A 15,027-nucleotide genomic window follows, 5' to 3' on the forward strand; every position below is an offset into this window, starting at 1 on the left:
ATCCTTTATCCCACTTTCTTTTTCTTCCTCTTCCTTCTCCTTCTTCTTTGTCAAATAGAGGATTGAGTTATTATCACTGATCCATACAAAGTCCCTCTCTCATTTATTTTCTTTAATTCCCACCCCCCATTTCTATTCCCCGTCTTCCCATGTGCAACCTTCCTAATATGTTTGATATGCATCTTTTTGTATGTATTTTTAGAAAATGTTTTGTGTGCAAAAGAAAAAATTAATAATAAAAAAAACATAAAAAAAAAAGAAAGAAAACCACCACAAGTGTCAAAGTATTGGGACCAACTAACCTGTTCAACAATAGATGTGATATTTATATTATTCAGAAACAGACTCCAACACAATAGGGAAATCCTAAACAGGAAGCATCAACCTCTTACCTCCGCAGATACATAGTCTCCTCGTCTTCTGTGTTACAAAACTTATGGGCATGTTTGGCAGCATCAATCACACGGGACCGGTCCCGGGGCCTCATGGGCAATTTCTCTAACTGGCAGTCTGAAGGAATGGAGAGATCTGGTCACTAGAGTCACGGCAAAATACAGCAAATGAGTCACTGCAAAATATCCTGAGAAGTTTTGAGTGGGGTCCCTAGCACTAGAATTTTCTACTACAATTACTATGCTTATTGAAGCCTATTATTGAATGTTCCAACTAAAAATGACTTGCTGTCAGGAGACCTTGGTATTTGGTCCCAGCTCTCTTACTACCCTGGTGATCTTTGGCAAATCACTTCCTCCTTTGGAGACTTTTGCCTCATTTGAAAGATGAGTTAGATGATATCTCAAAAGTCCTTCCCAGTACTGCAATTCAGGTTTCTATGAGTATTTCTGTGATCACAGTACACTTGGTTTGTGTTATAATGCATTAGAATCAGGAGACACAATCAAGCATACTGGAATGCCTACGAGGAAGCACTGGGAAAAGTGGGTATGTGCTAAGAAAAGGAGAGAGGCTGGGCGTGGTGGCATGCACCTATAGTCCCAGCTACTCAGAAGAATGAGGCAGGGCGATTGCTTGAGACCAGGAGTGCAATGCTGTAGTGTTCCATGTTTGTGCCTGTGAATAGCCACTGTACTTCTGCCTGGGCAACACAGCAAGACCCTGTCTCTGTTAAAAAAAAAAAAAAAAAAAAAAAGAGGTGGCTCATGCCTGTAATCTAAGCACTTTGGGAGGCCAAGACGGGCAGATCACCTGAGGTCAGTAGTTCAAGACCAGCCTGGCCCAGCTACTTGGGAGACTGAGGCGAGAGAATCGCTTGAACCCAGGAGGTGGAGGTTGCAGCAAGCCGGTAACGCACCATTGCACTCCAGCCTGGGCAACAGAGCGAGACTCTGTCAAAAAAAAAAAAAAGAAGAAGAGAGAGGGTGATTATATAGTATACAAATGATCCACCCTAGTTGGAGGAATTTTAATCTGAAAACAATGAAAACACAGTAAACAAATTAGGTACAGTTGTAAAGCAGATTGAAAATTGATATAATGGGCCGGGTGTGGTGGCTCACGCTTGTAATCCAGCACTTTGGGAGGCTGAGGTGGCAGGTGGATCACCTGAGGTCAGAAGTTCGAGACCAGCCTGGCCAACATATAGTGAAACCGTCTCTACTAAAACATACAAAAATTAGCAGGGCGTGGTGGCACACACCTGTAGTCCCAGCTAGTTGGGAAGCTGAGGCAGGAGAATCGCTTGAACCTGGGAGGCAGAGGGTTGCAGTGAGCTGGGATCACACCACTGCACTCCTGCCTAAGCAACAGGGCAAAACTCCGTCTCTCAAAAGAAAAGAAAAGAAAATTTATATAATGCAAATTAAGTACCTAAAGGATCACAGAGAAAGTCAAGTGGTCAGAGTAATTCAAGATGAATAGAGGAGGTGAAGAGAGGAGTTAGAGAACACTAGGCAGTTTACATGTCAGCTCATTTACTCTTCACAATGAATGGTTAAAGTAGAGATTTGTTGTTCCTGTTTTAAAGATGAAGGAACTGAGGTTAAAAAGGGTAAGAGATATACCATGCATCTAATAAGAAGCAGAACAAGAATTCAGACCCAACTCTAAGTGATTCGAAAGCACATGCTGCTGTCCACCACACCTCCTTACCAAGAATTAATTTCTTCAATAAATACGTGAGGGCCCTCTAGGTAGCAGGCACTGTTCTAACACTGTGCTGAAGATTCAGCAAACAACAAAGCAGATAAAGTCTCCGCCCTGGCCGGGCATGGTGGCTCACGCCTATAATCCCAGCACTTTGGGAAGCCAAGACAGGTGGATCACCTGAGGTCAGGAGTTCGAGACCAGCCTGGCCAACATGGTAAAACCCCGTCTCTACTAAAAATACAAAAATTAGCCGGGTGCAGTTGCTCACGTCTGTAATCCCAGCACTTTGGGAGGCCGAGGCCGGCGGATCACCTGAGGTCGGGAGTTCGAGACCGGCCTGACCAACATGGAGAAACCCTGTCTCTACTAAAAAAATACAAAATTAGCTGGGCATGGTGGTGCATGCCTCCCAGCTACTCGGGAGGCTGAGGCAGGAGAATCGCTTGAACCCGGGAGACGGAGGTTGCAGTGAGCCCAGATGGTGCCATTACACTCCAGCCTGGACAACAAGAGTGAAACTCCCTCTCCAAAAAAAAAAAAAACAAAATTAGCCGGGCATGGTGGCAGGCGCCTGTAATCCCAGCTACTCGGGAGGCTGACGCAGAAGAATCACTTGAACCTGGGAGGCAGAGGTTGCAGTGAGGTGAGATCGCATCATTGCACTCCAGCCTGGGCTACAAGAGCTAGACACTGTTTCAAAAAAAAAAAAAAAAGTCCCGGCCCTGATGAAGCTTACATTCTAGTGGAAGAGGCAACATATTTTAAAATAATTATAATATGATCTTGGGTAATGATAAGTGCTAAATATTAAGCAGGGTAAGAGGACAAAGTGACAGGGATGATGTTTTAGACAAGGTAATCAGGGAAAGGTTCTCTAAGGAAATGACATTTTAGCAGAGACCTGAATGAAGTAAGGAGGGACTGAGGGAAAAGTTTTTGGGGCAGAAGAAATACCAATTCCAAAGGCACTGGGGGGCAGGAACACTTTGGACATGATGGAGAAAAAGCAAAAAGGCCACTGTGGCTGAAGTGCAATGAGCAAGGGGAAGACTGTTAGGGGATGAAGCCTGAGAGGTAGCCACAGGCCTGATCAAGGGTCTTGGGATGGATGGGCTTTGGTTTTATTCTCAGTGTTATATGAAACCATTGGTTTTGAACAGGACTCTGGCTACTATGTGGAAAAGAGTGGAAGCAACGAGAGCAAGAGACTATTGTGCCAATCCAGGTGAAAGATGGTAGTAGCTTGGACTACAGTGTCAGAAGTGGAGGTGGTAGGCCGGCCGCGGTGGCTCATGCCAGTAATCCCAGCACTTTGGGAGGCCTAGGTGGGTGGATCACTTGAGGTCAGGAGTTCAAGACCAGCCTGGCCAACATGGTGAAACCCCGTCTCTACTACAAATACACAATTAGCCAGGTGTGGTGGTACATGCCTGTAATCCCAGCTACTAGGGAGGCTGAGGCAGGAGAATCGCTTGAACCTGGGAGGCGGAAGTTGCAGTGAGCCGAGATCATGCCACTGCACTCCAGCCTGGGCAAGAAGAGCGAAACTCCGTCTCAAAAAAAAAAAAGAAAAAAATTAGCCGGGCCTGGTGACGCACAGTACTTGGGAGGCTGAGGCAGGAGAATCGCTTGAACCTAGGAGGCAGAGGTTGCAGTGAGCTGAGACCGTGCCACAGCACTCCAGTCTGGGTGACAGAGTGAGACTCCCCCTGTCTCAAAAAGAAAAAGAAATTGGAGGTGGTAAGAAGCAGTCAGATCCTGCATACATTTTCACGAAAGCACCTGCAGGATTTCCTGATGGACTGGACAGATGTAAGGTATGTGACAGAGAGAAGTCAAGACTGATTCCAGGATTTGGTCTGAGATACTGGATGAATAATTGCACTACTGACTGCAATAGGGATGACTATAAGAGGAGCAGTTGGAGAGCGGGTGTAGAGGGTCATGAATTCAATTTTCAGCACGATATGTTTGAGAGGCCCATTAGACATTCAAGTGGAGATGTTGAATAGGTAATTGGAGTCTCAGGAGAGGTGCAGGTTAAAGATGAACATCTGGGAGTTACCAGCATGTCGGTTGTATTTAAAGCTTGGGAATGAATGAGATCACCTAGGGGGTGGGTACAGAGTGAGAATAGGTGAGAGTACTGAGCTATATATAAGGCGTTGGAATGCCTAAAAGTCTGAGAGAGAAAAGGGAGCCAGACAAGAAGGGGAAAAATCTAAGGCTGGGCGCGGTGGCTCACGCCTGTAATCCCAGCCCCTTGGGAGGCCGAGGCGGGTGGATCACGAGGTCACGAGTTCGAGACTAGCCTGGCCAACGTAGTGAAACCCCCGTCTCTACTAAAAACACAAAAATTAGCCGGGCGTGGTGGTGGGCGCCTGTAATCCCAGCTACTCGGGAGGCTGAGGCAGGAGAATCACTTGAATCCGGGAAGCAGAGCTTGCAGTGAGCCGAGATTGCACCATTGCACTCCAGCCTGGGCAGCAGAGTGAGACTCCATCTCAAAAAAAAAAGGGGGGGGGGGGAAATCTGAGGTAGGAGGAAAATCAGGTGAGTATGGAGTCTTGGAAGCAAATAAAAAACATGTTGCAAAAGGAATGAAATTATTACCTCTGTCAAATGCCACTGAGAGAAGAATTAAAATGAACATTGATAACTGACCACTAGAACTGTTAACATGGAGCCAAATACGGGATGATGAGGTGGGAAGGAAAGCCTACCTGAAGTGAGGTCAGGAGAGAATGAGAAGTCAGGATGCAGAGACAGCCAATATAGGCAACTCTTTTGAGAAGCTTTGCTATAAAAGAAGCAACGAAATGGGGTTATAGCTGGAGGGGAATACAGGATCAAGGGAGGGTTTTATTTTCGTTTGCTGTGAAGTAAGAGCAACTGCAGCATCTTGGTAACCAGCAGAAACGTTATAAAGCTTCTAGAGGCAGTAGTTTTTGAAGACAGTGGATTAAGAGGGAAATACAATATGTTTGTGTTTCTATTTTTGTTCTCCTGAAGGAGTTTAGTTTTGAGGAAGGTCTGGATACAGAGTCACAAGGCTAAACAAAAAGCAGGAAAAAAAAATGCCCTGGAGTGTGGCGGGGATGCGTAGGGAGGATTTAGTCGGAGAGAGAAAACCCACCAATCTTCGTTGAGAAGTGGCTCCCAGATCACAGCCAGAGAAAATTCGCCTTCAAGAACCCGAAGTCTGGCTCCTTGCAGACGCCCCCGCAGTTCCCGGCTACTCACCCAGCACTAGGACCATCTGGCCGCACAAACAGTAGTAAACATGGAGGGGCTTCTCGCCGTCGTCATATTCCTCCCGGTCCCGAGTGTCAGAGCAGACTACTGACCGAGACACTACTTTCGGCATGGTTCCCAAGAGCAATCTGAAAACTCTACGCCAAGAAGAGGGTCGCGCCGAAATGACGTCACGAGTGAGCCTTGCACCGTTTCCTTGTGGCTACGCTGGTCACGTGTTAGCAGAAGTCTTATAAACTTCCGGGCTGTCCTATCAGGCTAAGATGTACGGGGGTGCGCCTGGAGCCTCCCAGAACCTACTTTGTCTTGGCCAAGTTAGCTGGAACTCCTGTGATCTGAGAGTCACTTCTCAATGAAGATTGGTGGGCTTTCTCACAACACCCTTAATATTATATAAATTCTTTACATTTCTATAACGCATGCATTTATATGTATATATACACATATGTATGTATAAGACCAGCTAAATAAAGGACTATGCATTATATAGTTTATATTTTGTATATATATATGATACTGATTTGGGTGTGTTTCTGAATATGATTTTGATTTTAATGACTATTCCAGATGAGTACCTAATTTTTTAGGTATCTTATTTTTTAGTTGATATAAGTCACGTAACATAAAATTCACCCTTTTAAAATGTGTAATTGGGTGGTTTTTAGTGTATTCACAAAGTTGTGTAACCATCACCACTAATTCCAGAACATTTCCATCTTCTCAAAAAGAAATCTGATACCCATTAGTAGTCACCACCACCCGCACACCCCTCACCTTCCCAGCCCACGGCAACCACTAATCTACTTTTTATCTCTGTGGATTTGCCTATTCTGGACATTTCATATAAATGGAATCCTACAATACGTGGCCATTTGTCTGGCTTCTTTCATTTACCATAATGTTTTCAAGGTTCATCCATGTTACGGTACTTCTTTCCTTTTTATGGCTGAATAATATTTCATCATATGGATATACCACATTTTGTTCATTCATCAATTGGCAGACAACGGGGATGTTTTCACTTTTTTTTTTTTTTTTTTTGAGACGGTCTTGTTACCCAGGCTGCAATGGCCAGGCTCAGTTTCACGCCATTCTCCTGCCTCAGCCTCTCCGAGTAGCTGGGACTACAGGCGCCCGCCACCACGCCCGGCCAATTTTTTTGTATTTTTAGTAGAGACGGGGTTTCACCGTGGTCTCGATCTCCTGACCTCGTGATCCGCCCGCCTCGGCCTCCCAAAGTACTGGGATTACAAGCGTGAGCCACCGCGCCCGGCCTTGTTTTCACTTTTTGGTTATCGTATAGATAATGCTGCTATGAACATTCATGTACAAGAATACTTCCACTGCAAATTTGTGTGGGAATATAAATCTGGATTTTTAACTTTTGACAGCACGAGAAGTGATTAAAGCACCTTGACATTGTTTGTGATTCAAACAACGTAGGATGTCATTGAATGACTTTACTGTGGTACAAGTTTCAGGTATAAACACTGTTTTGCCTTATAATTTTAGGTTAAATTCATTAAGGAACATTACTAAGTCTATGGCAAAAGCCATTTTTAAAAACTATTTGTGTTCAATAATAGTGGTCAAGGGTGGAGTTCTTCTCATTTAGAAAATTTTCTAAAATTTTGAATTCAAATTCAAATTCAAATTCAAATTTTCTAAAATCTTGAACTCCTGACCTCGTGATCCACCCATCTTGGTCTCCCAAAGTGCTGGGATTACAGGCGTGAGCCACCGCGCTCGGCTGAACTTCACTGTTGACACTACTGTCAAGAATAACACAAGATAGATTCAAGTTTGTTTATTTGTTTGTTTTTTGCAAAGTACCTGCTGTTTAATAATACAATTAATAACTACAGGATTTTAAACAACTTACATTTTGACAAGTATTGTACATTTGTCTAAACCTTTTCTGCTCCATACATATTTGTAATACATCTTAGCAGATTCTGCTTTAGACTGAATTGAATTAGTGTTTTCTTGACTTCTTTGAAAATACTCTCATCTGCAGTTGTTCCACACAGACCATATACACAGGCCAATTTTTTTTTTTTTTTTGAGACAGAGTCTGGCTCTGTCACCCAGGCTGGAGTGCAGTGGCACAATCTTGGCTCACTGCAACCTCCACCTCCCAGGTTCAATCGACTCTCCTGCCTCAGCCTCCTGAGTAGCTGGGATTACAGGCACATGCCACCATGCCTGGCTAATTTTTTTTTTTTTTTTTTTTTTTTTGTATTTTTAGTAGAGGCAGGTTTTCACCATGTTGCCCAGGCTGATCTCAAACTCCTGACCTCAAGTGATCTGCCCACGTCGGCCTCCCAAAGTGCTGAGATTACAGGCGTGAGCCACCGTGCCTGGTCCAATTCTTCAGTCACTTTAAACTCAACATTGACTCCTTGAGTAAAAAACAACTGAGGAATATTGGTAAACATTCAATTCATCAGGAGCCAAGGAAAACCACTTGAAATCATTTGCATTGTTTTTGTTTTTGTTTTTGAGACAGGGTCTTGCTCTGTCACTCAGCCTGGAGTGCAGTGGCATGATCACAGCTCACTGCAGCCTCAAACTCCTGGGCTCAAGTGATCCTCCCAGCTTAGCCTCCCTAGTAGCTGGGACCACAGGTGCACACCACCACATCAGCTATTTTTTTTTTTATTTTTTTTGTAGAGACAAGGTCTTGCTATGTTGCCCAGGCTGGTCTTGAACTGTTGGGCTTCATCCTTCTGCTGCAGGCTTTCAAAGTGCTGAGATTACAGGTGTGAGCCACCGTGCCTTGCCCTTTTTTGTTTGTTTTTGTTTTGATGTTGCTTTCAATGTCCTCAACTCTTAGCGCCACTGTTCTTGCTGAAAGGTGAATGGTCTTCAACAAGTTTTATTTTTCTTGAGCCTATTTCTTTGACTTCTGCAACCAAACACAATTTAGCTCAATATCAGTAAATGACTTTCCTTGGTTGGCTAACAAAGGAGCCACTCAGAAACTTACTTTGACTACAGGCTTATTTTTATTTTTTACTTTTTTTGCGGGAGGGATGGAGTCTCGCTCTGTTACCCAGGCTGGAGGGCAATGGCGTGATCTCGGCTCACTGCAACCTGCACCTCCCAGGTTCAAGCAATTCTCCTGTCTCAGCCTCCTGAGTAGCTGGGATTACAGGCATGTGCCACCACACTCAGGTACTTTTTGTATTTTTAGTAGAGATTTGGTTTTACCATGTTGGCCAAGCTGGCCTCAAACTCCTGACCTCGTGATTCGCACACCTCAGCCTCCCAAAGTGCTGGGATTACAGGCATGAGCCAATGCGCCTGGCCTATTTTTTAGTTTTATTATGAATTTTGCCATAATAAGATATTCTACTTAAAATTTTAAATTTTACTAGCCATTGCTCTCCTCTGAGTTGGGAATATTGTGATGAATGCTTTGTCTGATAACGTTGATGTACATTATAATCTTGTAGCAATGTGATGGTGTCATTGTGTAATAAACACGATGCTCCCACATCTAATTTGGTAACTAAGTAATCCACACTCCATTGTACCTTAAAAGCAAGACCATCAAAGTCCACTTTCTTTACTTTTGACACAATAGGTATACACTTATAACTTTTTTTAATGCCATGGTAGATACATGTGGTATTCAATACACTGTGGAGTTATGCTGCATTCCTGCAATTTGTAGTACTTGGAGCAGCAGTATGAAGTGATGAGAGCACCACACACAGTCTCTGTCACTCAACTTTGCCATTGTAGCACAGATGCAGCCACGGCCAATACAGTAGGCCCTCTGCATCCGTGGATGCAGGACCCACAGATACGGAGGGCCGAATGGGGGACTTTAGCATCTGTGGATTTTGGTATCTGAGAGGGATCCTGGAACCAATCCCCTGAGGATACCAAGGGATGACTGTGCATAAATGAAAGAGCATGGCTGTGTCCCAGTGAAACTTTATTTATGGGCATTGAAATTTGAATTTCATGTAATTTTCATGTGTTACAAAATATTATTAAATTTTTTTACTTTTTTCAACCGTTTAAGAATATAGAAAGCCATTCTTAGTTTGTAGGCCATAGACAAATAATGGCAGGTTAGATTTGGCTGTAGTTTGCTGAGCCCTGGTCTGGTGGATGTGGCTGGTTTGATTGAATTCCCATGTACAACATGGTAGACATGTGTATTAGTTTCATATTACTGCTGTAACAAGTTACCACAAACTTGGTGGCTTAAGACAACACAAATTTATTATCTTAGAGTTTTGGACATCAGAAGTCCAAAACCAATATCAGCGGTCTAAAGTCAAGGTGTCAGCAGGTCTGATTGCTTCTGGGGCTTCAGGCTTCCATCTTTTGCCCCTTCCAACTCCTACTGCAGACATACTTTGGCTCCTTCGCTGGTGGCCACATCACTCCAGTCTCTGCTTCAGCCATCACATGGCCTCCTCTTTGACTCCTACTTCATCTTTTGTATAAGGACTGGTGTGATTGCCTCAGGCCCACCCCTTTAATCCAGGATAATATCCCCATGTCAAGATTCTTAATTTAATCACATCTGCAAAGTCCCTTTTGCCATGTAAGGTAACATATTCACCAGTTACAGAGATAAAGGAAATGGAGATCTGGGTGAGGGGGGCGGAGGGGGCAGGGTTGTGCATTATTCAGCATACCACACCATGCCTTTGTTTTCTTTGATTCAGTAATTTAGCAGGTAGTGAAATCCTTTTTTTTTTTTTGAGACAGAGTCTGGCTCTGTCACCCAGTCTGGAGTGTAGTGGCGTGATCTCGGCTCACTGCAGCCTCTGCCTCCCAGGTTCCAATGATTCTTCTGCCTCAGCCTTCCAGGTAGCTGGGATTACAGGCACGCACCACCAAGCTTAGCTAATTTTTTGTATTTTTAGTAGAGACAGGATTTCGCCATGTTGGCCAGGCTGGTCTCAAACGCCTGACCTCAGGTGATCCGCTCGCCTCGGCCTCCCAAAGTGCTCGGATTACAGGCGTGAGCCACTGTGCCCGGCCTGAAATCCCATTTTCAAGGCCTTAATTTCCCCATTTCCCTCAGCTTTGAAATTCCCCTCCCTCCATCCCAATCTCTTTGTCTCTCTCTCTCTCTCTCTCTCTTCCCCCCCCAACTTATGTCCTAGAGGCTGAAGATGAACAACATACTACAAGTTGTCAAGAGCAAGAGCACACACTGCTAACTGTTGCTTCCTAAAAGTGATTCTCTTGAAATATTTTCTGAGATTATTTGAGTCAAGAAATACCTTTCGATTTTATTTTCTGTTGGTGCTTTGTTGCTGTTTGTACTAAATTTTATCAACAGAGGTGAAAACCGTAGGAAAATAAAAGTCCTTTGCCTTCACTGGATAACAGAAATACAAACTTACAGCCTGATAAGGCAAGAAATGGTCTTTAATTTCGTCTCTTCTCCTAACCCAAAATACTTCAGGAAAATAAAAACCTATTTTTCATGTTGAAATCTTCATGAATGAAATCTCACAATTTTTTTGGTTTTTTTGAGATAAGTCTTGCAGTTTTGCCGGGACTGATCTCAAACTCCTCACTTCAAGTGATCCTCCCACCTCCACCTCCCAAAATGCTGGGATTACAGGCATGAGCCACTGTGCCCTGCCCACTTTTCTTTAAATTGAGAAGACTTGTCCTTTCTGGACCCCTGCTCTTGGGTAGGGGTGGTGCTTGGCTGTGAAGAGGGTATTTCTTCAAGATGTCAAGGTGATAAAAGGGTAGAAAGAATGCTTGGCCAAACTGTGCTATAGTTAGTATGTTCTAGCCTGATAATCATCATGCTGGAAAACAATCTTCTGTATCACTGCTTGCTATGACAACCCTGCTTCTGCTGAGGAATGTGGGGGCACGGTGTTCCTGCAATGCAGTCTCATTCCTTAGTCAGAGAATGCTACTCCCATGCAGGTGCCAGGGGGCTTCCAACCGTTTGGGTCATGCTCCTGAGTTTTTTTTTGTTTGTTTGTGTTTTGTTTTCTGAGACGGAGTTTCGCTCTTGTTGCCCAGGCTGGAGTGCAATGGTGCAATCTTGGCTCCCTGTAACCTCTGCCTCCCGGGTTCAAGCAATTCTCCTGCCTCAGCCTCCGGAATAGCTGGGATTATAGGCATGCACCACCATGCCCGGCTAATTTTGTATTTTTAGTAGAGATGGGGTTTCTCCATGTTGGTCAGGCTGCTGTCAAACTCCTGACCTCAGGTGATCCACTTGGCCTCCCCAAGTGCTGGGATTGCAGGCTTGAGCCACTGAGCCCAGCCCTTAGTTTTCTTGATTATGTAGTCCAAGAAAAGAAGAGAAAGGGGGTTTCAAAAAACAGACAAGCTTGCAACAAACTTACATACATCTATATCCTTCAATAAATTTCAGACATGTATATCCAGTAGCAGGAGCTTCTCAGTCCCTTTCATACTTTCCAGTACGGTACATGCCGATTCTTAATAGGATATTTTTTCTTTTTTTTTTTTTTTTTTTGTCTGGTTCTAACGCCCAGGCTGGAGTGTAGTGGCATGATCTCCGCTCACTGCAACCTCCGCCTCCTGGGTTCCAGCGATTCTTCTGTCTCAGCCTCCCGAGTAGCTCGGACTACAGGTCCTCGCCACCACGCCCAGCTAATTTTTTTGTATTTTTAGTAGAGATGGGGTTTCCCCATGTTGGCCAGGTTAGTCTTGAACTCCTGAACTCAGGTGATCTACCTGCCTCGGCCTCCCAAGTGCTGGGATTATAGGCGTGAGCCACCATGCCTGGCCTCAAAAGGATATTTTCTTTTTTTTTTTTTTTTTTTTTGAGACAGAGTCTCACTCTGTCGCCCAGGCTGGAGTGCAGTGGCGCGATCTCGGCTCACTGCAAGCTCTGCCTCCGGGGCTCACGCCATTCTCCTGCCTCAGCCTCCGGAGTAGGTGGGACTACAGGCGCCCTCCACCATGCCCGGATAATTTTTTGTATTTTTAGTGGAGATGGGGTTTCACCGTGTTAGCCAGGATGGTCTCGATCTCCCGACCTCGTGATCCGCCCGCCTCGGCCTCCTAAAGTGCTGGGATTACAGGCGTGAGCCACCAAGCCCAGCCAGGATATTTTCAATACATCTCTCTCATGCTCAAACGCCTATAAAAGCTGACTAAATTCCCCATTCTCGCATTTGAGGGCATTTATTCAACTTCTGTCACCCTCACTTTTCCTAGCTGAGGTCTCACCATTCCCCAGCCAAGAACCTGTCCATTAGCCAAGCTCATCTGCCCACGGGTTTAGCTCCATGCCCTTGTCTGTGCCATTGCCCCCATATAAACTGCTTAAGTTTTTCGTTCTCAATCTCCACTTTCATCTCTTTTGAAACAAAATTGAAATACACCCATTTCAGGAAGCTTGTCCTGATCCCTCTAGAATGACGATTCCTCTGCTGTGCAATCTCTCAGCATCTGTGGTTTCATATACTTCTACAAGTTGAGGATCTCAAATCTGAAAATCCAAAATCCCAAATGCTCCAAAACCTGAAACTTTCATAATGCAAATAATTCCAAAATCTGAAAAAAAAAAAAAAGAAAAGAAAAGAAACGTGAAACCGTTCTGTTTCTGCTGTTGCTGTCGTAGGCAGACTTCTAAGATGCTACCTTCCCCTAAGATTCTTGGTCCTTGGTATATATACACACACTTTCTCCCAGTTATTAAATGAAATACTAATCTAGGTTCTGCAGTGACAAAATTTAGCAGACGTAGTAAAGGTCCCAAATTAGATGTTTTTAAGATAGGGAGATCACCCATGGGGTGGGCCTGACATAATCTGATAAGCCTTTAAAGTAGACTGTGCTCTTCCTGAAAACAAGATTCAAAGAGTGAGAGGGATGTGGTGGGAGAGAAATCCTCTGTTGATGACTTCGAAGATGGAGTAGGCCACTTGGCAAGGAATGCAGGCGGCCTCTAGGAGCTGAGAGTAGTTCCCAGGTGGCAGCTAGTAAGGAAATAGCGACCAAAGTCTTACAACTGCAATGAACTGGGCTTGGCCAACAACTTATAATTTGTTAAGCAGTGATGAAAACGAATATATTTGCTTTGTAGATCTTGCTTTTGTTGATTTCATATGTGTGTATGTGTGTGTTAGTAGACTGCAAGTTCCTAGATGAGAGGAAAAAAAGTTTTTTTTTTAATTTTTGTACCCCCTTCCTACTACAGCCATAATGTGATGCTATTAGGGAGACTTGCCTTAACTGATATGTTGGAGTTAATGGGAGATAGAAATCCTTGACCATGAAAGTACCTGTTGTTAAGCAGCAGCTAGAATCACTACCATTGTCAAGTGCCTCCTGCTTCTCATGTTAGAAACAAATTCCTGCACATCTGATATCTTCTGGACATCTTCACGGGGATGTCTCACCAGTCCCATGAACTCAGTAAGTCCCACCCAAAATTTCCTCTCCCAGACTTGTCCCCCTCTCTCTATTCTGTAATTCTGTTAATGGCACCTTCAAATCCCCAGTTATCTTGGGGCTTAGAGTTTCAGCCACTGTTGACTCCTTCCTCTCTCTTGCCTCCATATTCAACCTGTTGCCAAGTCCTCCCCATTCATTCATATCCCACTCGCCTTTATTGTCACTGCCTGGTTCAGTATCTCGCACCTAGATACTGCAAGAGTCTCCTGCCTGCTCTCTTGAGACCAATCTCTGATAAGCACAGCTCTAACGATGTCACTTCCCTGCTCAATGGACTTCCAAGGAATCCATTAGCTTGGCATTCAAAACTCTTGATGACTTAACCCAAACCTACCTTTCTCCTATTTTCAATAATTTTTAAATGTGTATTATGCCTATCTTCTAAGTTATTTTGGGTTGACCTTTAAAAATTATCCTTTAAAACTGTTATTGCTTTTGCAGGTCCACGGACTGTGACTCTTCCTGCAACCTGCAGCTTTTCCACGTTCCTTTTACTTCAGACCCACTGTCCTTGCAACTCCCTGCAGTCGGATAGTCTCATACGTTGGACTCATCTGAACATAAATAGCCGCTTGGCTTGCTGAACTACCAAGGGGAAATGTGGTTCCAGAGCCAAATTGTGAGTGCCCAAAACAAAACAAAACAAAAAAAGCAAAACCCTACTCTGCCTGCCTTAAGCTCCCATTCCCTCCCACAGGACAGACAACACCATTTCATTCTGCCCTGGGGTGATCATTGGCCTAAACGTTGAGCGCGCAATCCTGCATTCAATCCCACAGCCCCGCCCCGCCCCCCCGTCGTAGTCAAGGCCGATTTATTCTTTTGATTTTCCGTGATTTTAACCAATCACCCCGCTCCCCATCCCTCCGACCCCAGTCTCCGGTGTCCGCAGGGGTTGCGCACCCTAGAGTTGCTGGTTTTTGAGAACCGGTTTTACCTCCGCCCACTCCTTCGTCCTCTAGTTTGGGACTTCCAAACTTCTCCCCTCTCCTCCCTGGGCATAGTGCGCGCTTTCATGAATGATCTGGTCACAAAACAAACAAAAAAGAATAGAAAAAGAAAAAAAGAGAAAAAGAAAAAAAGCCGAAAACTTCCCAAGGTTTGCCTTAGAATTAGCAGGTGGGGATGGACCCCGTTCCACCACGAGCTCCTCCAGCGCCCGGGGCTCCGGCGTACCCTACGCCTCTGCGCTCGCGGCCCCGCCCCCGGCCTCCCGCGGGGCTTTAATGACAT

General features: G+C 44.6%; 1 protein-coding gene across 3 annotated transcripts in view; it reads right to left on the reverse strand.

Annotated features, from left to right (window-relative positions):
* The window catches only part of STEEP1 (STING1 ER exit protein 1), a 56,445-nt gene extending 50,918 nt beyond the window's left edge, over positions 1 to 5,527 (reverse strand). For 2 of the 3 annotated variants that reach the window (XM_058441748.1, XM_032757529.2), the window contains exons 1-2: positions 5,350 to 5,527; positions 393 to 510 (exon numbers count right to left, since the gene is read on the reverse strand). In XM_058441748.1, the coding sequence (XP_058297731.1) occupies positions 393 to 510; positions 5,350 to 5,473 (242 nt within the window). In that variant the 5' untranslated portion in view covers positions 5,474 to 5,527. The remainder of the gene's footprint in view (positions 1 to 392; positions 511 to 5,349) is intronic. The other variant, XR_004370562.2, reaches the window with a different exon arrangement.
* Positions 5,528 to 15,027: the final 9,500 nt, after the last annotated feature.

Source organism: Hylobates moloch, unplaced genomic scaffold (genome assembly GCF_009828535.3).
Source record: "Hylobates moloch isolate HMO894 unplaced genomic scaffold, HMol_V3 SCAFFOLD_7, whole genome shotgun sequence".
Lineage (NCBI taxonomy): Eukaryota > Metazoa > Chordata > Mammalia > Primates > Hylobatidae > Hylobates > Hylobates moloch.